This window comes from Poecilia reticulata, chromosome 6, assembly GCF_904066995.2.
Source record: "Poecilia reticulata chromosome 6, P_reticulata-male-v2, whole genome shotgun sequence".
Lineage (NCBI taxonomy): Eukaryota > Metazoa > Chordata > Actinopteri > Cyprinodontiformes > Poeciliidae > Poecilia > Poecilia reticulata.
Window position 1 is genome coordinate 24,255,088 of NC_088835.1, and position 23,947 is coordinate 24,279,034.

At 39.2% G+C, this 23,947-nt stretch overlaps 1 protein-coding gene across 8 annotated transcripts in view; it reads right to left on the reverse strand.

Annotated features, from left to right (window-relative positions):
• Positions 1–23,947, reverse strand: part of megf11 (multiple EGF-like-domains 11) — a 107,876-nt gene that overhangs the window by 22,255 nt on the left and 61,674 nt on the right. For all 8 annotated transcript variants that reach the window (XM_017305511.2, XM_017305510.2, XM_008412216.3 and 5 more), the window contains 6 exons: positions 16,914–17,160; positions 16,698–16,818; positions 16,000–16,136; positions 14,493–14,705; positions 13,032–13,206; positions 5,653–5,773 (listed from right to left, as the gene is read on the reverse strand). In XM_017305511.2, the coding sequence (XP_017161000.1) occupies positions 5,653–5,773; positions 13,032–13,206; positions 14,493–14,705; positions 16,000–16,136; positions 16,698–16,818; positions 16,914–17,160 (1,014 nt within the window). The remainder of the gene's footprint in view (positions 1–5,652; positions 5,774–13,031; positions 13,207–14,492; positions 14,706–15,999; positions 16,137–16,697; positions 16,819–16,913; positions 17,161–23,947) is intronic.

Sequence of the window (23,947 nt, forward strand, 5' to 3'; positions counted from 1 at the left end):
CAAAACAGCAGTGTTATTTATGTTTCTGCTGGTGAGGCATAGCTAAAACAAAATAATAGGCCTTTCAAATTAAAAAAGACCTGTAAGCCAACTTAAATCGTAACTCAAAGTCCACACAACATTTCATCAATGATTTTTCTCCATCGTATTCCTCTCCTGGATGATCATCAGGGTGATAACTGACAGATTAATACAGAAAAGGTGTGAAAGGTGTGAAGGGATCAGACTGATTGTTGTAAATATATAAAGACAGTGGTGAAACTTGTGTAAATCTGTGCGATGGATGCGTTGGCACTGCTGGAAGACTTTGCAAATGGGACAATTAGGAAGGAAAGTAAAAAGATTCTGGCCTGGCATACTGATGCTGTCTTCCGCTATAGGCTGTAGGGGACAGTGCTATCCCCTCAGGCGTTGGATCCCAACCCCTTTTCCAGACCTCCAGAATGCAGAGGAAGTGAGCATTAATACCGCTCACTCCCGCGGGCACGCAACTATTGAGCATGCCATCGGCCTCCTAAAATGCTGGTGGCAGTGTGTTCCTTTAATTTGTCACGTCACGGCAACCAAAACCGCACCTTATTCATCAACACATTGATTTCTGCCTGGGTGAAATAGCTCTTCTTTAATCTTTTCTCAGTGGTTGCCATTGGTGACCATGAAAAAACATGGCTCAGTGGGCGCATTTACATACACCTTAATATTCATGGTGCATTTTGCATTGACCATTTATGGTTGAATGTGAACAGAACATGAGGTAAAACCTTGTATGGAAATGTTGAAGTATAGCAGTGATTTATAAAGCGGTAAATGCTTTCTAGTGTGCATGTGCATGGCTTTATAATCTTTTTTTTTTTGATGGATACCATGTTTGGCTTTTGGCCATTTGTCCATTTTTATCATAGATTCTATGGCAACTGAGGCCAAAACCCTTAAGCAAATTAATTAAAGACACAGTAACCATTATGTAAACATTTGAATTTGAATACATTTTCTTTTTATTTCATTGGTATTTTGCAGAGGGCTGCACAGTGGCGCAGTTGATAGAGCTGTTGCCTTGCAGCACAAAGGTTCTGGGTTCGATTCCGGGCCCCGGTCTTTCTGCATGGAGTTTGCATGTTCTCCCTGTGCATGGTGGGTTTTCTCCGGGTACTCCGGTTTCCTCCCACAGTCCAAAAACATGACTGTCAGGTTAATTGGCCTCTCCAAATTGCCCCTAGGTGTGAGTGTGTGTGTGCATGGTTGTGTGTCCTGTGTGTCTCTGTGTTGCCCTGCGACAGACTGGCAACCTGTCCAGGGTGTACCCTGCCTCTCGCCCGGAACGTTAGCTGGAGATGGGCACCAGCAACCCTCCCGACTCCACTAAGGGACAAGGGTGTTCAGAAAATGGATGGATGGATGGTATTTTGCAGCTTAAAGACGGTGAAGTTACAGATAAGAGAACTCAAGAAAAAAATATTCCCTACTAGCTTGTTCCCACCATCAACAGCATGCATTTCAGATTTTTGTTCTTTGATAGCACATTTGAGTGTGTGTTGTTTGTTAGTATTTCCACTTGATATATTGGTGAACTGTCCAAGGTTTACCCCAGATCTCACTTGTTGACTGCTGTGGAGAGGCACCAGCCCCCTTGCAAGAATTAAGTGGGTAAAGAAAATAGATAGATGGATGAATGGATTTGAAATCTAAAGATATATCAAAATTATGGTGACATGTGATGCAGAAACTCTCATCACAGTGGGCAAGATATGTTTATCAGAGACAGATACCAACCTATGTTGGGCCACTATGGCCTGCCAGAACTGTTCCAATGTGCTCAGGCACTCATTTTTAAAATCCCTGAGACTACTGGAGAGATGAATATAAGTCTTACAAAAGTATTAGTTCATTAAGCGATTGATGACAGTGATCAGCTACCTCTCAAAAATGTTAAACTGGGCTTAGATTTAGTGACTTCATATTATTTCCATTCTTATCAAACAATTGATTTTTGCTCTGTGACCATCATCTTTCTGAAAATTGTTTATTCAAGAATAAAGGTTAAAACTCAGAATAAAGTGGTAATAATTTACAGAAGATCATCACGGTACCAACAAAACCTCACAACAATACAAGAGGATCTTACTAATATTAATCCAGTCTTACAACCAAACAGGGTCGGGCCACGCAACATTGAGAGGGAGACATTTCATTCACATATTTCATTTTTCAATCATACTGTTTAAGAAATGATACTGTAACATTTAAAGTTGCATATGGCTTCTGTGCTGCATTCCTAAAATGTCACTGAACAACAGGTATGCCACAGTATTTGCCGGGTTTTTAAAATCATATCTACATTATAGATGCTTGCACTTTATGCAATACAGTTGCAAGACTGCACACATCTATGCATCTCCATTTATTTTAAATGTACCCTTCTAAAACAAAGTACTGGCATAAAATATGTAGAATGTCAACAATAATTTTAACATTTAGAACTTAAAAGCTGTCAAACATATTTAAAGGTGACTGGAAGATTTTAGGAAAGTTAACATTATCGTATGGTGCACATATGATGGTGGTAAAAAGTACTGTATAAATGATAAGGTGAAGAGCAAAAATCTTTATGAAACCATCTTTTGACCAAATGTCAATGATATTTAAGGGACATGTCATTTTCTCACGTTTTTCTTTTCAATAGTGTTGTGTTTGTAGCTCGTGATAATAATATTCAGTTCAATGTTGATGAATACACGATGAAGTTGATAAGTATGTAAATACCACACATAACGAGTAAGATGACAATGTTATGACCACGGGATATAATTTTCCATAGCAACCGAGTCCTAGCATCTAATTAACTGGGAACTCAGTCTCTCTTAAATGCTCAGTTTCCATGATTAAAATTCCAGAGAAGGGAGATTTGGTACCAGGTGTGCTTGGAAGTCTGCTGACATTGTTACAAATATAAACGGAACAGTAAGAGCCACTGAGTTTTTAGTCAGAGATGCTGAATTAGTAGAAGACTAGTTTGTAAAGAAACAAGCTCTGGTGGTAAGCAAACTGAACTCTTTGCATAACGTCCTTCTGGATAAGAGACATTTCAGCTCGTCGCCATCTAAATTGCTTGGGTGTTATGAAAGCCAAAGTATGGCTGGTAAAATGACAAATAGGTGATTAACTTTATTATTGCTTCCTTTGTTGAAGGGTGAGTAATATGGTTCCAAGTAATTTTCTCAGCTGGGTGAAACCTCTTATTCTGACCTGCACTGCTGTTTTTTAACCGATCTTTCAGTTCATTTGAAACACTCATTATATGACATATGGTGTATAATAATTATGGTTATTTAGCAAAGTTCCTTTTTATATTGTTTTTCAACCTAAGAAGTAGTACTTTGCAATAAAAAAAAAATCATCACACTTTCTGTAACAAAACAGAGTGTGTTAACAGACTGCTGTTCTAACGTGTCAGTGATCTGCTTGTATCTGCATTACAATACTGTGTCAGCTGTTGTAAATTCGTTTTTGTGTCTGGCAGACTTTTTTACACTTTATAATCTCATTTTTGCTTTGCTGTTTTCCATCCTGTGTTAGTATTCACTGGGAACAGTCGTTACAAGACTCATTGTGCCATTAATATTGATGATTTAACAACGTTTCCAGCCACATTCTACTGTAGTTATTTTTAACTTTAAAAATAAGTTTCCTCCAGCAAGTGCTTTCTCTAACAAAATATGACATCTGTTAAAGCAGTTCTTCCTTGAGTATCGGTCTGATGTTTTGGTGCTTGGCTCCAATGTGTGCTGCTGGAAGTGGAAGAAATTAACTGGATCACAAGGAAAGTATTCAGCGCCATTTCTTATGTGTGGTCTGTTTTAATGCTGTGCTTTTCTTAATGTGCGTTTTTGTTTTGCTTTTGTTTTCAATTATTAACATAAATGAACAATATTTAAAAATAAAGACAATAAAAGTAACAGATTGCAGAAATGAGGTCTCCCTGTTGTGTGCTATGATTGTGCAGTGCGGTCACACTCCAATATCGTAAATGATTAAGTTTTAACTTAAATTTCAAGTCTGCCTTCAAAAATAGACTTTTAGCTCAGTGGCAACTTTCTGGTTAGATAAAGGCTAAATAAATACATAACATTATCTAAAATGGATAAATGCATTGAGCATAGCTACATTTGTAAAATACCATTTAAACGCAACTAAAATTTCATGAATATAGCAGATAAAACATTAGCTAATAAATTTACTAAAATATAATATAAACTCAAGACTATTATAATGATGGACAGCAGGATGATTTCTAGAAACAAGACCTTGTTTCTGACGTGGCCCTTCATGCTAGCTGTCGGTGTGACTCATTGATTTGGCATATTCTTGTTGACTAAACAGCTTGATTGTTGTCATCGGCTACAATAATATAGGCTGTCATGCTCTACTGTTCCATTTGATACATCATCAATCCACAATACGCTAGTGCAGATTCTGTTTTAGAAAGGAAAATCTATAAAGTCCATTGTTGTGTCAAAAAAGTGTGTTATAAATTTATCAATGTGCTTAAATAAAACAGTGAAAAGGCTGTTTGTCAATTATTAATGCGAGTACTGTCAAGATTTGTAAGTCTTCTAGCACCAAAATATGATGAAATGCACCCTTTTATAAGTTGTGCTGACAAAGAGGATGGTCTTTTGACCAGTAAGATAAAATAAATAAATAAATATATGTCAGTGGAGTATCTGTCCTGGTATGTTTTCTTCACATACCAGATAATTCAATAATTATTAATAGTTTAATAATTATTAAATCCTCATTAGTCTTAAGTATGGTCCACAGACTGATTAAGTATTCAATTATCAATTATAACACTGAGAACACCTTTGCTGACATTTATCAGCCATTTATCGTCTGTCTCCACTCACTTATTAAGTAGCTACTTTGTAATCTATCTGTGAAGCAGAAAGTATAATGGTGCTATGTTAGATTTATTTGTAATGAAACTAAATGTGAAAAAGTGAAAGTGGTGTGATCCCTTTCCATTGCCACTGCATTATTATGAAGTGATGTCGTTAATGGAATCCTAACGTGAAAATCCTAGACGTTATATAATTAGGCTGTTGACAATTCTAAAATATTGTATGTCTTCAAGACCCTTCAGCTAAATAAGTCAGGCCTTTTTTTTATAATTTATTATTTTGTTTCTAGGAAAATGTAACTTACAGCAGTAGTTTCCCTTCCAGTTCTTCATGTATTACATTTCCACACTTAAACACACCTGGCTGACATGAATGGGCTACAGCCTGATGAAGAGCTGATGTGCTGACCCATTTTACTGAATAATGTGTGCGGGAGTAGGGGAGAAACACATAGAGTTGGGGGAGCTGGAAATTAGCATTAGACAACACAGGCTTAAGTATTGCATCATTCAAAACCAGGAGTTAAAGCTTATTTATTAAAATATGAGTGTGGGAATGGCAAATGTATGAGATTTTCTCTCAAGAAAACAACTAATTGCTCTAGGATTCAGTCTTCGCACATAAAATGCTTTGTGTGTGAATGTTTATTAATTTGACTAGTAAACCTGAGATGAAGTTTAAAAGTTAGTGAAGCGTCTTTTAAATCAAAACAGAGCTTGTTAACGTCATCAATCAAAAGGTTATTGTTCTCTACCTTCTCTGCAGATACAGGAGCCGTCGACCGGAGAGCAAGATGCTTGGTTGTGACAGGAGCAGGTGGACATGCAGCTTGGCCCAAATAGACCAGGTGGACACACTGTAGCACAGTCCTCACCCTGTGGAGGAAATAATGCTAATTCAGGTCATTCAGGTAAAAAATAAATAAATTATTATAAACAGTTAGAGACAGCAGGACAAAGAGGGTTACCTGGGTTAACTGTTTACCCAGGCTGATCATACCGTATTATGTGCCAAGAAAATGAACAAGCCAACTGTAAATTTAAAGTAAAGGTAAAAGGGAAAGACCACACTTGATCACTTGCAAGCAATCATTTTTAAGCTTCCAATTACCCACTCAATATATTCTGACAGCACCTTCCCCCAGCCATGCTTTTTGCTTTCCTACTTCACCCCACCTCTCAATTTTTCCCCGCATCTCTCTTTATACAAGTCTCATCGCTTTTCAACTGTGAGCCTGGCAAGACTCCAAAGGCCTGGGAATCCACACTTCTCATCCATCCCTCAGCAGGCAAGCAATGATTAAATCTTCAATCTTCCCCTCTTCACTTCATTAGTACAACTAGTTCTGTTCTCAGTACACTTCCTGTCACATAAGTTGCCGTCTTTGTCTTGTGCCATGACCAGTGGAGGATACAGCGTACCTCCTGACATCCACTCTCCAAAGAAATCTTTAATACGCCACACGCTGTAATTGACCCAAACCAAATCAAGAGATCACCAGGATGTAAACAGCTTTTGTATGTTGCAATAAAGCAAATATGAGTACTTAAAACGTTTTCTGGTTATTGAAATGCAGTAAGATATAAACAGAAGGCGGCATCCCATGCAGCTATAACAGCTTCAACTCTTCTGGAAAGGGATTGCACTAGTTTGACAAGTGTGCTTAAGGAAAGTTTTGGCCATTCTTCCAGAAGTGCATGTGTACGGTTAGACCCTGATGTTGGATGAGAAGGTTTGGTTGGAGGATCATTTTGTCTTCTAATTTTTTTTTTTTTTTTTACTAAATCATGAAAGATATAGAATTAACATAATTTGCACATGCAACAGTAACTTTTTGGATGCCAATCTTTTGTATTTTTTGACATGCTCCAAATAACACATTCCATACCTGCGTCTCTATATGTAGAATTTTATTTTGAGGTAACGAACTTGAAATGCTTGACTTGGAAAAAGAGTGACTAAATAAGCACAAAGCAAAAATTACACTAATTCGTAATCGTTCATGAAAAGTCAAAGGAAAAAAAAAAACTTTCCCCCAAGTAATTGTGAAAAACTTATTAGATTTTCTTTTCTTGTTTCTTTTTTTATTTGCCTAGTATCCCCCGTGTCCAAAGTGCACATCGTAAAACTTACAGTGATGACCTGAAGTGGAAAGGAGAAAGCAAAACTGTCTACCTCTTCATTAGGGACACCTTGGGTGTTACGAGTGGTGAGAATGTCAATGCAAGAGATTTTGGCCCGCAGTGAAAATAGGAAACAATGGACACAAAGCCAAACACCTAGATTCCACTAGAGGGAGAACATAATCTTATACTTATCTGTGACACACTGCTGGCAGGACTCACTCTTCTATTAATGAGAACACCAATAAAAGATCAGCACTAATATCCTTAAGTTTCTTGTTCTTGCATTAGAGAAATGATTTGGTAAAGGACATAAAGTGCTCATTCTATGTCCTCTGCAAGCTCCATTAGAGTTTTTCTTTTCTGCTTTACAGGCTGAGAGCAGCCCACCTCAACTAGTCTCGTCCCTCCCTCAGCTGGAGATCACAGCCACTGTACAGGCTCCCACAGTCTCCCTTTCAAAACCATGCATTGAGTGACAGGTGACACAATGATTTAGAGTTCCAATTAGAGGCCCAGAGGAGTCCTGAGTGGATCTTGCTTTGCTCACCAGAGTGCTGGGGGACTGCTGGCTGCTCACCGCTCTCATTATCATTTTGAACTCAGCTTAAACAGGAGGCAGGAGGAGATGTGCCAGTGGACGCCAGGGGCAGAACACACATCTTATAAAGTCGCTCCCTCCGTACACCACATAAAAGCGTCTGTCTGTGAATGAAATTTTTATCAATCGGTTGCAATAACCTTTGTTCTGCTGAAAGTGACAGCTTCGAGACTGCTAACAATAGCAGTTCCGTTGCAGTTGTTAAGCGTGAAGAAGTTTGAGCGGCTGGCGAGGGGAGGTGGGGGAGTTAGATAGGGGGTGAGGGGGGGATGGGGCGGAGGTTTTAGGCTTCAGCCCTTCCTCAGAGCAAAGGCAATTTACTGGTGACTGGACTCATGGATAAAATGATACCCAGCCACAAATGGCCACATGGATTCCATGTGGTTTCCCCCTCATGGTGCAGTCACCAGACCACTTGGCCTGTTCTCCAGAGTGGAAAGACACTACTCTCATTAGTCGACTGATTCACATTTGTTCAAAGAGGGGAGGGATAGGGGTATGAATTTGAATTAACACACGCAGGCTGTCAGTCTTTGGCACAAGAGCAGCAAAACCTTATATAACACAGCTTAGAGTTAGTATCCAGAGCCTTTAGAAAAAACTAGTAGGTGAATGTCAACTATTTGACCAGAAAAGGCCTTTTTCCTCTATAATCCTTTTTATGAGATCCTGGACCAAAATTGAGTGTGTTTACACTGTGGAGTTCAAAATTGTGCTGTTTATGCTAATTACTACTGCAGTAGTGTTGCTACTATAGATCGAATGATCTGGGGACAAAGGTTTCCCACTGCAACTGAAGAGTTCAGAATGTGATGGAAAAAGCAAAAATATTCCAGAGCAGCATTAATAACGGAGGCATTAATCTCTGCTATGGTTTTCAAGTCAAGTGCCGTCACCCCAAACTTTACACAAAGAGAAATTGTGTAGACTCTCATTGTACAGATTTGACTCCTGACTCTGTGCAGGAGAAAGAGAAAAAAGTCAGGCTGCCAGAAAAGGCAATGATTATCAGTGATAACACTATAACCAATGTTCAAAGACCCAAGCAATGGCACTTTATAACTTATGTAGTTACTCCACACCTTGTCCACCTGTCACAATATTAGTGGTCAACCTGGATTTTTAATGTTGTAGAAAGATGCGCAGCTTTTAACACTAGGGGGCGACTGTGGCTCTGCGGGGTAGAGTAGTCGTCTTGCGATTGGAAGGTTGTAGGTTCGATTCCAGCTTCCTCCTGCCACGTGTCGATGTGCCCCTGGGCAAGGCACTTAACCCTAAATTGCTTACCGAGCTGCGTATCGGTGTATAAATGTGTGAGCGTTTGTGAGTGCGAATGGGTGAATGTGACTCTAGTGTTAAGCGCTTTGAGTGGTCAAAAATGATCAGATAAAGCGCTATATAAGTTCAGTCCATTTACCATTACCATTTACTAGCACACATAATTTGATCTAAAGCCTAGTAAGACTGCCAATGACTTTTTGAACATTTCTTTTGCAGAAATTACGCAGGATGTAAATCATGTAAATATATACAAGCTATATTATCACTGGATCCTAGTAAAGATCCATTGATAATATAGCTTATTCTAACACTGAACCATGCAAATGCATCGACTTCCCCTTGGGATTTTGGGTGCTTCAAAGTAAAAGTTATACTAACGGCATGACCAACATTGTGACTTTGTCTGACACCTTGAAAGTACCAAATGAGGAGGAAAATTTTGTTCTAGACGGTCAGCTGATCTTTAAGTTTGAAAATATCCACAGCAACACAGAAATTATAGCCAATATAACATATCTGTCCTTACGCAGTTAAATATCTAGAATTTCAACTCTTGAACCAACCCTTAATTACACACTATTTAATCTGGGAATGCATCAAAGATGTGACACGACTTGATAGATTTGATTAGGAAACAACATGACGTCAGCTTTACAGTGAAGCTTGTAGCTATTTAAAGTTTTTTTTTGTTTGGTTTTTTTTTGCAATGCAGAAATTTGTCTTTATGTGAAATGAGAGGAGAAGAAAAAGCTCCGTTGAGGCTTACAGCTTAGTTTTAGCCATAGTATAGTTATTTCACAGCAGGTGCAATCTAAAACAGAATTAAAATCACATCTAACTTAAAGGCATTTTATGACATCAACACATTTTAATGAGTAAAGTTTTTGAAACTAAACACAGGGGAAAGATAACAGAACACTTACAGCCCACCGTTTCTTAAACTTAAAATCGGTTGATGATAAACAATTCTGCAAAGTAGTGACTGTTTTAATTTGTACTTCAGAAAATAAATGCGGCAAAGCTTTCTTGCATTATCGGTTTAAGTCCCTAAAAATTGCTCTGACTAGAGTGTTTACTCTTTATCCCTCCACGGAGGCTGGAAGCAGAAGCCTAGACTTTATTTATTTATTTAGTTAAATCAATATTTCCACTAATATTTTTTGATTTTATAAATGTATTTGAAATATACTCCGTAAATACACTCACATTTCATTTGAATTGCTGGGTTTCAATTTGGTTAATGCAAACAAAAAATATTGTTTACTCTTGTTTTATAATTTAAAGTTGACAGAAAATGTGAACTGTAGAGATGACTGAAACAAAATTATGGGAATACTGAAACTCAGAGAGATGTTTAGTCCACAGCGTGACAGAACTCCAGCTTTGGTTCAAAAAGTACTACCTCCCTACCAGCGCCGTGTTTTGAGGCTGATTTCTACGCTGATAATCCGATTTGGCCATGGTTCCTGCAGTGGAAAGAAAAAGGGTAAAAGAATGTCACCGGAAAACTATCCTGGCCTCTGGGAAAGGTTCTTGCAGCAGAAACACACCTAGATTGCCCTTAGCCACAGCAGTAAATTTGTACCTATTAGTATCTTAATGTAATTGGAGTACTTCTTTTTCAGAAAGCCTTTACCTGACACAACATTGATTAGGCTTTCATCCACCGAGACCTGATGCAAATGGCACCACTAATTACCAATCAGTTTCACTCCTTAGAGGTGCATCTACCTGCTGGACGTGTGAATCCAGAGTAAATTCATTGCAGCACAACAGAGAGGAAACCACGATGAGTGGGAATGAGATTTAGTTTCTCCATTTACAAAAGGAAAACTTGAATAGATTCCTGAAGCGTTCCCGTTTCAAGTGAGGACAGCGCACGTAGAAACTGCATGTTACACTGCAGCCCGTGCTGCAGATTGTAAGGGACAGTGCCTGAATAGGTAACATGTAATCACTTTGTCTGAGCCAAAAAGAGCATGTCCAATTACCAGGACTAAATCAAGCGTGCCGGTGCTCAGTCTGTTCCAACACTTTGCTTGGTTTGCCCCCCGATGGGACTCCAGAACAAAAAAAAAAAATGCAGTGGGGAGGCTTAGTCTTATAAGCGATCCCCAGAGGAAGTGACTTGTCTGGCAATCATAGCCTCAACACCATCATCAGCCACGTTTTAACAAGTCCACCTCATAATAAGCCTGTACCATGAATATGACGCAAACGGGCAGCAGCTACGGACCTTTAAATGCACAACAATATGTTTCAATGGTTTGCAGAGCAGCAGCTTTGTTAAAAGTACATAAAAAAAAACCACAATGAACATTCACCTCCCCTCTCCCCGCACATAAACACACAAATTCTCCATATGAGCTGTGTCTGTTCCCATCTGACTGCCTCCTTTTCTATCCAGCTTCTGCCCTCTAGGTCTGTTTAATGGATCTGGCAGCCCTTCCCAGCAGCCGCCACAGTGAACAGGTGGAGCAAATTAAGACACAGTCTGGAGCCCCGCTCGGTAGCTCAATTCACCACAGAGGCTCGCTGTAAGACACAGGCAATTTCCACTGAAATGTAACATTGGCAGACGTGTACTCTCCTGGTCTCTGTTGCTCCGTAACTTCAGATTGCAAAACACAAAATACAATGGCGAAACTGATTGGAGTTACTCAACTAATTTGACAGTTGTAAAAAGGAGGCAATATGGCTGCAGGAAAAAAGGACTAAAAACAGAACTGACCAAAGATTAACTTTTCCTTTCAAGGTACAAAAACATAGATTGAAGCTTGCTCTGTTCTTGTTTCTTTGACCCTTCATAAATTCAGTCCTATTTGTAAAATTACACAACTACTCGCACAGGGTCGCAATTGAGACTGAATTATAGTGGACCCATGTCCAGCGGTGCAACAAAGCATATCTATAATAACACCAAAAAAATACTTTCACCTTGATTTTAATAGTCTGTATATAAAAAGCTCCTAAAGAAAAAACTGGGACCACTTCCAAAATATTTCTGTCTCAATTACTTTTTTTCACAGTAGCCACAAATAACATGCAACATAAATTAAACTTAGAACCTTCAGAAGTAAAACTTACAAAGTACAAGGATAACACTTTAGGGCATGCAATGGGAGATCCTCTTTCCTGCCTAGCAAAACTTTTTTTAATGTTTTAAAGAGGTTGTGATGAAGCATTTTTCCGGATTATTGGAAAAAAAGAAAGAAAGCTGATTAGCTACTATTTTTCAAGTTTTAAGCAAGTACTTTGTTAGGAATAACCAATTTGGTTGTTAAATATTTTTTGTGAGTCAAATTGTGTTACCTTGGGTATTTAAAAAAAAACTCAGCTCAATAAACAAATTTGGAAAGGAATTTACAAACCTGTGCAATCTCTTCCAGTTTTGGCAATGGTTTTGCTATATTTCTGGACTGTGCAGAAATTCAGATTTCAGTAAATTCTGAAGATGCAAAATTAAAGCAATCAAGTCCAGGGAAAAGGGCCAATTGGCGCCTGTTTTTGAGTCAGGTTGTAGTTGTTTAAGTACAAAAAGTGCATTAAACAGAATTATGTCCATCTCTTTAACTGTGACATAAATAAAAAGCGTTTAATGAGTACTATATATATATATATATATATATATATATATATATATATATATATATATATATATATATATATATATATATATATATATATCAGAATCTAAACACATTGTCAGAAAAAAAAGTAATTACACTCAGTTAACTTCACTTAAAAGAGAAAAATGGTTTTGACAGTGGCATGACTGTTGTGTGAAAATTAAGCTGCATACAGTCAAACTACCAAAATAATCTGAATGAGCTCCAGAGAACCAGAAAAGCTTTTGATAACTTTAAGTGTAAATATGAAATTAATAAAAACCAAAGGTATTATAATGTCCCCCCTTTCTTACATTGCTAAGCATCTATTTTATATTTTGAAAATTTGACCTAAGTTTCTTGTTTGACTCATATTGCCTTATTGACTCAAAATGAAGACTGTTTTGAAGAAGCCAGCTGAGGGTCAAAGTGAAAGTAACATAAAAGGAAATGTCAAATAAGTAGAAAATAAACAGTCATCTGTTAATAATAAGCAGTGTTTCGGGAACACAAAGCTCACCATGAAGCCAGGAGCGCAGGTACAGATCCCTGTGACAGGATGACAGTCAGCTCCATTGGTGCAGCTGCAAGGCAGAAAGCATCCTTCTCCGTAGAATCCAGGAGGGCAGGTCTCATTGCAGTAAAGCCCTGCCCACCCTGGTGAGCATGTGCATTCGCCAGATAGTGGGTGGCAGCTACAAATACATCCAAACGTGAGGAATAGGAGATAAAGGTAAGAAAAGTAAGCACCAAAGCGATCAGCCCTTCATATGTAAGCAGGATCAAAGTATGACGCCTGCAGCAACAGTAGACTATGTGCTTGTTTCAGATAAATGAAGTGTCCCTTTTCTCCTTCATTCAGTAATGACTTCTATGGCTGATGCCCAGGTCCTTCTGGAATCAGAGCATTAGCACTACATTAACTATGAATGTTGCTGAGGAATTATGAATGAAGCAAAGGTCGCGATTAAAAGCTAACTGGATGACATGGCTGCGATGTCTGCAGACTTCGGAATGACCACTGGCTTTAAGGTAAGTCGAGGCGAAGTTAAGTCACCGAGGTCCTTGTTCACTTGGAATTATGCGAAAGACAATATGTGTTGTCTTCATTAAAAGCCTTCAGTAAAAGTAGCCAAATTTGCATCAACAAAATGAAGCAAGAGAAAAAAAAAATTGGAAATGCCAGAATGTAATGAGCACATATTGGGTAGGATACAGTTCCAAGGACATGGAGCAGAAACTGGCTCTATCTCCCTTATGCTTGTGATGGGATCAAGGGAAATGTATAAATTCATTTGTTTGTTGCTCTGGGAGCTCTGGGGTGTAGATGGTAATTAACAGGTTCAGTAATAATGGGACTTGCTTATTTAAGATGTGAAACACAATTAGAAACGTCCTAAAATGAACGCAAAGAGGTTGGGTGATATGGTCCTGTTTTTCTGTACCAGTAGGCAAGTCTTGGAGCAGCACAGTGAACAAGCTGCAGGCGTGACAACTGAGAAAGAGGAAACGCCAGATATAAATAATTAATGTAATCTAACTGTGAGGTAATGAAAGCCTGAAGAATTTTAGTTTGTGATGATTTTTAGTTAGTGAGGAATGTCTGTACTGATCTCTTTCTTTTAATGAAGATCTGAATCTAAAATAACTTCCTAAGCATGAGGCTTAAGATGCAGGGTGAAATGAGCATAAGGCAATGATATGAACTAAAGAAATTATCAGAATTGTTTTCATCGTTCAGCTAAAGGAAGTTACTTTCCATTTATGATGTTATGTGATTCAAGCAAAGAAGTGGCTGAACTCAATCTGTAGATCACGAACAGAGGGTTACTTGGTGCCACCAATATTTTTTTATGTATTGTTCTTACTGATTGTATTTCCGAGTGGCCCCAGAAAGGACCCCTGTGTATAACCTTGGTATACGTTGACACCGGTTATCAGCCAGTGCCAAGTGTTGCCATGCACCGAGGTTATCACTTACCTGACAGTGTTGGTGGTATTACAAGGGCAGTACTTGTCACAGATGAGGCCGTAAAGGCCCGAAGGGCAGAATCTCTCTTGACAATTAGGGCCTTTAAAGCCTGTTTCACACAGACAAGCTCCGTTGATGTGGTGACACTTTGCACCGTTCTGACACTCACACCTTTGGTTGCACTGTGGACCATAGGTGCCCACAGGACAGTCTTCTTGACATCTGAAGGAAAATTGCACAGAAATAACACTAAAATGCTGCACAGGGAGAGGATAAAAAATTATCAATAGTAACCTACAAAATAAATAATTTAACCCAGTGCCAAGCAAATAAAAATGTAAAATTAAACACTTCAGTGGCTATTTCATGTTTAAGTAAAACTCTAGCTTTAATAACCACATATATTATTAACACTTCAACATTCAAAATATGGCTATGTGCTTTAAAAGACCTAGACTAGGATGGTCAATTTTCTTCAAGTACTTCTCACAAAATCTCTAAAAGTAGAGCCTGCTGCGAACACCTCTGTGTCTCTGCAGGGGCTCGATGAGACTTGGCAGTCGTCGTCATGCAGGAAAATTAAAATTACTTGAGAGTTTTTCCAACATGAAGAACTGAACCAGATCAGAAAATTGATTTTTGTCCTTTTCACTTCTCTATACTGTATTAGTGGGTTATCGGTCTCAGGAGTTGAACAAAGCTGTTGCAAATAGTTCAGTTACATAAGAAAACGTTCGAGCCATGCTTCATGTTTGAGTCTCCTCAGTTTTAGTAATATCCGGGGACAACTGAAATATTATACTCGACAGGAGAGGCGGGGGGGGTTAACGTGATCTCAGATTATTCCTGGCAGGTTCATTCACCTGCCACTGACAAAATGAATGAGGGCAATTTTGTAAAATAATAAAGTAAAAGAAAGGTCTTGTAAAGGAGGTGTTTCCATCAAAGAGACAATTGCTTTACTCAAACTAATAAATGCGGGCTGCCCTGGGCCTCTCCAGCAGGCATGGGAAACTAAAAAGATCCGTGTATGTTGATGAGGCCTTAATATAAGTCCATTACTTATAATTAATGAGCAGAACCCAAACAGCATATAGCCCATGGTGAGATCAATGGACAGGCTGGGAGGAGTGAATGTGGATGAGGCCTCCAGACATGAAACCTTTCTGGCCAGGATGCAGTACAAGATTAATTAGGCATAAACACCCCTATTAAAAGCTTCCAGTGCACCTTCAGATGGAGTAATGGATGTTAATAAATGCTCATTTCTCCTGAGAGAGAGATTTTATAGCGTTACCGTTATCTTTTAAAACAGAAGCCAGATTTATGCCTCATTTGGAAATTAACAATGGGAATAGGTCAATGAGTTTCTGTTTAAACTCATCGTTTTGCATCAGATCAAAATATTAATAAACCATGTCATTGTCTGACCTACGTACGGTTTAAAGCACAAGTGAGAAAGTTTGCGCTGAGTAATTCCCAGAACGACAAATATGTTTGGGCATCAGCTGTTTACCTGCGTCCACTGAATCCAGCTGTGCACTGGCACTTTCCAGTGACATGGTCGCACAGGCCGCCATTTCGACACGAACAGTCTTTGCTGCAGTTGATGCCGTATTTGCCCAGAGGGCAGGGCTGAGCGCACACCGAACCCTTCAAAGGACAAGACTATATAAATACCACAGGAGAAACTCTGAACACAAATGTTAATGTCTGAGCCTAAACGGTCAAAGTCTGCAGATATATATGCAACTACTGTTAAATGCAAATACAATCTCACTGACACTGTTTGGTACCCATGGTACATATCAAATTTAAATATAGCATAATATGGCGAAGAGGTATTACATGGCCATAAAAACAGTAATGAAAACACAAATTACAACATTTGCAACATTTATTTTAGTCTTACTAAGGGTGTAGTAATTGTAGCACACTGATGTTGTAAAAGCAATTATTTTTTTATCATGGGATTTTTTTTCTACACTGGAAAAATGTAATTTCCTACAATAAAAGAAGAAACATATTTATGAAGGGTTGCGTAAAAGATTATCATCCAACATAACTTAAAAAAAATGCAAATAAAAATGTTTCCTTTTTTTCTTTTATGAAGAAACACAATGGCAGTCTTAAACATAAGCCCAATGACATTCAATCATTTTCTTCTCTGAGGCATTTCTCTTTTATTACATTTTTGCTCTTTTTGTGACCTACCGTCCAACCAGCAGGGCAGGAACAGTCTCCGGTAATGTGGTGACATGTTCCTCCATTTTGACAGGGGCAGCGCTGCTCACACTGCGGTCCGTGGCTGCCGGAGGGGCACCGCTCCCCGCAGCTGCCACCACACATGTCAGGCATCAAGTCCCGTAACGTACGCCAATATTTGGTCACAGAAAGCAGCAAAGTAGCAAGTGTGTTTCTGGTACTCACAAAGCTCCTGTGTATCCTGACGCACAGATGCACTCTCCTGTTTCATGGTCACACGTGGCACCATTGAGACACTGGCAGGGCAGCAGACACCCCTTGCCATAGTAACCGTTCTCACACAGGTCCTCGCAACGCCACCCCTGGTACCCATCCGTGCACACACAAGCCCCTGTTATAGGGTTACACTTGGCTCCATTTCGGCACTGGCAACGATTACTGCAGTGAGGACCCCAGAAGTCACTCTCACAGCCTGCGGGCACAAAAATAAAAAGGGATTAAAAAGGTCAGAACATCAAACTTATTTAAAAAATAAGTTATTCTATTTGTTCTTGAAATCACAGAGGTCATTTAAAAGAAAGAAAAGTAATTGAATTAGTCATTAATATTCTCCTTAAAACATTAAATAGCTCATTATAAATAATAAATGTCAAGAAAAGAATCTACTCAACCAGAGTTTTTATTTCAAGTTCAATTTCTGCAATTATATTCTAATAAAGACAACTCTTAGTGTGAAAAGTCTGGGTTTTATATAAAAGGATAAATCTGTGATATTTGTCAAATAACTATGTGCCTCAATTGCAGCTAAAATTTTACCCATGTGTATTTTAAGGGGCTAATTTGGATTTTTGGAGCCACACTAGTTTCCCTCATGGCGTGCGCTCAGTGACTGAGCGTCTGTGGGTCAGCAGACACCCAGTTCAGCTTACTGAGGACTTTAATTTATATTTTAGGCCTCTGTGTTTCACCTCATTTAAACGTGACCAGGCTCCGTTTTGCTTTGCTTTATATGCGAGGATATTAATTGAAATCTCAAACTGCAATCCTTAAAACGATAACACTACACTGAAGTAGTGTTTTTTGTTCATTTCTTTAAGAGTGGCAGAAAGAGCAAAGACAACCAGAGAAGCAACAGTTTGAAACGCCTCTCTCCAACCATTCAGTCAGTCGCCAAAAGAACAATAAAGCGGTTATTAATTGACATCAATTAGGAAACTGTCAGCTAGTATGCCTAAAAAGAATCAAGTTCTATTCAGGAGGAAATAGTCATAGGTTCACTCTCTTATAATCAAAATTATATACAAGCAATCTGGATTTATTTGGTTATGTCTGCAAAATTATCACAAAAATGTCCAGAGACAACTTGCCCATTCCTGTGTGTGCTGACTTGCAAAAAGAAAAGTGACTTCAAGGTAAGGTATAAAACAGACCAAGAAATTTTAAACTACGAAATGTTTAAGCGCAGTAAATATTGATTGAAACACACACAGAATTGGACTGTTGACTGAAACCAAACCGGTTTGTGATCGTCAATGCACCATATATAAGCACTAGATCACTGTGACAAAGACACTCTTTGGTCTGGATGTAATGTGTGAGGATAAGTTAGTTAAATGTTTACTAATAAAATCAAAATAAGCAGAGCTTTGAAATAACTTTATTAAAAACCATTGCTTCCATGACAACTATGCAATTCATCCTCACTGCAAGGGAGTGAACTTATTAAATGTGTCTAGTAGAAACTGTGGTCCTATTAGAAACCTTAGAAGTTGGGCAACGTTCCATACTATTTAGAGAATAATCACAAAGGCTGCAGTTTTACTAGCCATCTTTATTGTTAATATAAGATGTTAGACAATTTAAAATGCAAGTTTCCTAATCATTTGTCTCTGCTTAAAATAGTCTGAAAACTCTATTTTACAGAGACTGTTTTCAGACACACACTGCATACCTTCACATCTGCTCCCAATATTAATAAATAATAACTAGCATATGTTCAATGCTATGTTTTTATCTTATTACAAGCTTCCTACAGAATTATAGTTCCTGCAGAGTGACTGGAATTGGACAAAATGCGTCCAATTCCTACTGTCGACCTGTTCAGGGTGTATCCCGCCTCTCACCCAATGACTGTTGGAGATTGTCACCATCCCCCCTGTGACCATGCAAGGACAAGACGATGGATGGAAGACCAATTCCTCTCAAAGCGTTTCAAAAAAAAGAAATCAGCAACAAAACTGTGACCAGAGCATCCCTGCTTACTGTCTGACAACGCAGAAAGGTTTAGCCAGAATTAAAACCTCGATGAGGCCACAGTCGAGTATATGGTCCATGACAACTATGCAAAGTGTCTGCAAGTGTAAGCACCAGTAACCAGCAAAAATTGTCCATCTGCCTGTAAAACGATTAAGCTATAATAAGGCGTTATCTAGAGCTCACTGACATTGCCTAATAGTACATGAGGGAATGATGTAAAACAAACTAATTCCACCGGGAATTGGTCTGTTTACAAAAACTCAATAAAATCTATAACTGCAAGCAAACTGCTAATTTTCAAGGTTAAATGAGCAACGGCCTCCTTAGTGATGAACAATCAGCTCTGAGATGGGTTTGAGGACAGTTCTCACTCCCACCAGGGTAATTGCTCTTTTGAGAAGCTCTATGATTTACGTGATTGTTCTGGCTTTATGTCTCTCCATCAGTAGCCGCATTACCAGCGCTGTATTGCTTCACATAGAAGCCCAGCTTGAGATCCTAACCAGCACAACAGAGAGAGAGAGGCAAATACTCAATCATCGATTCCCACATCATTGCAGCCTCAGTTGTAAATGTAAAGACACTTCTCCCCCCTCCTCGTATGCTCGCTTTGCCAAAGCTGTGATCAGTCAGAGTAGGAGCCTAATGAACCCTCTTTCATGGAAGGCACTGAAGCTTGTTTTTTCCAGGTACACAGCAGGATGATGATCAACCCTTCCCTGATGCGGACAGGTCCGCTCCGAAGGGGGTCTCTAAACACCGGGCAAGTGCAGTATTACTTCAGCCGGCTGGACAGACTAGAGGCCGCATTACAAGGCTCACACTGATTTTGATCTAATCTGCTCCTGGCCTGCATTTTGCCATGAATGAGCTCCCTGAAGGCTGAGATGCTGCCACGCAAACGACCCTGGCACATTAAATCTGAGGTGTGTTCGGGCAGTTGTGGTAATGGATGAGCAGCTTAGCTGCAGCTCTGTTTAGCGGTCTATAAGCACTCATCAGTGTTCCCTAAGCACATCAGAAAAATAGGCAGGCCACATAACTAGAGGCATCATAACTAATGTTTTCAAAAATCTGAATGACAATAACAGTGAGGGGCATTTTGTATTCTTACATTTACAGTACCATGCAAAAGTAGATTCTCTATATTTTGTTTCTATTTCAAAAGAGAGAAAATAAATTATAGATCAACAAAAGCTAGAAGTAATTGTGTAAGGAGAAGTAAAATAACACATGTATTTTTGAAACATTTAATAAATAACGATTTGGAACAAGTGGTTTAATCAGGTATAATCAGCAAAATGTGTCTTGCTACTTAAGATTAGTAAGTTCAAATACAAACTTCAATCTTCAACTTCACAGACATGCACAACTTTGTGGTGGTCTATTACATGACTAGTTTGTGAAAAGGTTTATGAGGGATGCATGCTTTTGTAGGAAACTGGATATCGCAAAATATACAATACTTAAGAAAACAGGACAAAAGACTTGATTTTTAATCTTTTGAAGCCTGAACAACATTACCAGTTTGAGCCTTAAACCTTCTTTAGTTTACAGCTAACGGCCTCAGCACACTCCCAGCAAAACCCATTATCTCACCGCCTCTCAACTAAGCAGAGGTTCTCCAACTTTAGCCGGCAGTCTCTCTCTTCCCAGCTCTGACAGCATTTAACTGTGATTAAGGAGTCAGAGTTCATGATGAGCTGCAGGCGGAAACACAGAGAGAGAAAGCAAAGAGAGGAAAGATCTAGCATAAAAGCTTCACTTTCTAGAGGGTACACCTAAATTGTGTACAGTGATAGGGACCCCTGTGGGTTTGATGTGTGTGGGTAGGAAATCCCACTCATGTCTGAATCCCGAGAAGTTGCAATCCATCCCATTAAGTGGTCTGACCTGGGTCAGTGTACCTCACCAGAGAAAACACACACCTTACAACCTGGACTATCGGTGTTGATAACAGTCAAAACGTAGATAACCTCACACACAGAGAAAAAGGTCCAATCCCAAGAGGGCGGGCCAAAATCCCCTTGGGTGTAACAAAACAGATCACGATGAGGGCTACAGGCAGGTTGAAGCTTCCAAAGAACCGGCTGAGAGAGCCATCATGGTGGTAGCTGAGCTTTGAAGTGTACTCAAGTGTCTGCATAATCAGTGGCTGGCTGCAACAGGATTAAAACCACAGAGCTTTCAGCAGCCGACTTCCTGAACTTGGCTTCTACGTTCACCACAGTTCTCTATAAGTCTCCACTGCAGAGAGCTGCCATAATCTTTGCAAGGCTAAACTAAAAATTTGTATGCGAGTCAATCTCTTTAAACAGAGAACTTTTCTCCCCATGCTGGGTTTTGCGCTCCAATTTATACAGCTGGATGCAAGACAAAAGAAAACTTCAATTACAGCCCAATCACATTTAGTATAAATGGTGGCCGCTTGAGGTTGCTAGTAGTGACGGCTGCTTGCTACTTTCACATCTCCAACAGGAAAAAGAAAATCGACGTTACTGGAGCAGGAAAATTTGGCGTTCAGCCCAACGTCACTCCCTGTGGTCTGAGTCACTGTCACATAACGCAGTCTGCAGACATTTGAGAGATGACTTAACGAAAGAGAAGAAAGGCATAATGCCTGAGAACCCATTCCTCCACACTTACTTTAGTAGAGCTCATAGCACAGCAAAGTAGCATGACTCACTGTCTTGATTAAATTCCTTCATTTCCCTATGAAAAGAATCCAACCGTAAGTTCCAGTTCCGTAAGTGCAAAGTGATTTGCACTTTGCACCTCTATTTTCTATTTTGAAATCAAGCGTCACGGCGGGACATGGTGCCAACAAATTTCAAGATGAAATTGTATAGTACAGAGAAACACTTCATTTGGGCACCTATTTTTAATATGGCAGCTGGTCAGAGGAGATGGGAAGATTAATGACTAAATAGAGTGGAATCTCAGAAAGAGAAAAAATGACAAAAAACCTTTAGAGTCTGTAAAAGCCTTGATATTTGGGGAAAGATTCACCTTCCAGAAGGATGATGATACATTTGCAACCTTGTAAAATAAAATGGCTGAGAATTGTATCTTTTTGCAACCAAGTTAAGGAGTTATGGGTATGCAGAAAATATCTGAATTTGGAAAAAAGAAGATCCAAGTTAATTTTTTTGGTATGGTCTCTTTAAACATCAAAAACAAAATATTACATTCTGCACTCTAGTTCCCTCGCTTGAGTTTGAGTTTCAACTTGCAACACAATTTAGAATTTGAAGTCTTTTGGTCACATGACTTGGAGTCTATAGAAGAAAAATCCATAAATTTACATGAAAAATATCATTACAAAAATGGACAATCAATGAAAATCTAATGAAATCAGGTGTGTCTCATTAGTCTAATGTAGTAAAACAATTCAGCACTGATTCTGCTTTTTGATTGACTGGAATTATGGACCCCACATGAAACAATACATCTTGCAGCAACTGCATGGAGTCTCACCAAACAACTTTCATCTTTTGCGATTTGCACTTGAATACACAAATTTTCTGGTGATTTTTTTTCCTACTACACATAAATTTTGAAATCATGCTTAATGGCTAGACACGGTACCAACAAATCACCACCTAGGATAGCATTATAAAGACACACGCTTCCTTTTTGACACTGTTCTTTTTTTTATTAAAAGCTATTTCTTGAACAGAACTGAAACAATTTCCCTGCAATTTAACTGACACAAAACTACCCACTGCTCTGCTTTTCTAACACTGGAGTTATTCAATAAAAGCCTGACTCACATTAAGCTATTCATCCCACCTCCCTGACTCAATGATGCAGAGAAAAAGAGTGAAAAGCAGACAGGTCTTATTCAGGGTCTAGAGAGAAGGAGATGATTGTTGTGTAAAGTGAGGAGTTTGCACTTAGTGATAGATGTCTCCCAGTATTGTTAAAAACTGAGGCTGTAAAAGCTGCCAATAAGTGAGGAGAAAAGCCACCGTCCCTTTTCTGTTCTGCTGACGTCTGAAAAATAATAGTTATTTATTAGTCCTCAGAAAAGCAAGTAAAACTTAAAGATGCATTCACTAGAGTTTGACAAACGGGATTCTAAACATGCTGTGGAAAAAAAAAAAAGCCCAGCTGCCAATAGTCATGTGGGTCATTCTGGTGAATTGGAATAACAGCCTGCTACAGCGTCTGCTGATGGGCGTGTCTTCTGTCCTGCCCTAATTCATCTTAGCCGACCGAGGCCCTGTGTGTTCATATTTCCCCGGGGGGAGAAGAGCAGAGCATCAAGCTAACAAAACAACACAGCGACACTATGTACACTTTGCTTCTTTTCCATCTGCTCGCTCCTTACACCACCGTGCAGTTGGCTGAAAACTAACAGCATTTGACGGCTCCTTACTTGGAGACTCAAAACTAATGAGAGACCAATGTAATCCTTTTAGACCTATGCATTACTGATTAAAAGCTCCTGCTCAGTTGTTTACCCAGACGAGGATCTGATAATTTGTCTGTGTTCTACTAAGGATGTTAGCTTGAATCGATAAAAGTGCAGCAGGTGCCAGCTAGATCCCTCTACAGGACAGCCCTAACCGGGTTAACAGCTCCAGCGGTTGATCAAGACGTACAGGGCCGGGGTCATCTTGTGCAGCATTCCAAACAAGCACTTAAAACTGAACATACTTAAAAGGGCGTCCCTCGCTTTTTTAATAAAGTTAGTCGCGCTGAGCAGCAATGCAGGCAGGCTGGAAAAAGATTCTTTGCCTCAGAGCAGTATAAAGCAGTAAGTTGTTCAAGAGAACCTCACACGGCTCATGAAATTCTCTGGATCAGCAAATTGTTACACAGCCCACTGCTCCTTCCAATTAATTATTTACCCTTCACCCTGTCCTGCGGAAAACAAAACCCTTGCTCTGTGTGCCACAAGACAAAAGCAATAAAAAGGAATCAGAGCTGAGGTGGGACTCATATACCCAAACATACATAGATGATCCAAGAACAAGCATAACAACATGCATCTCAAA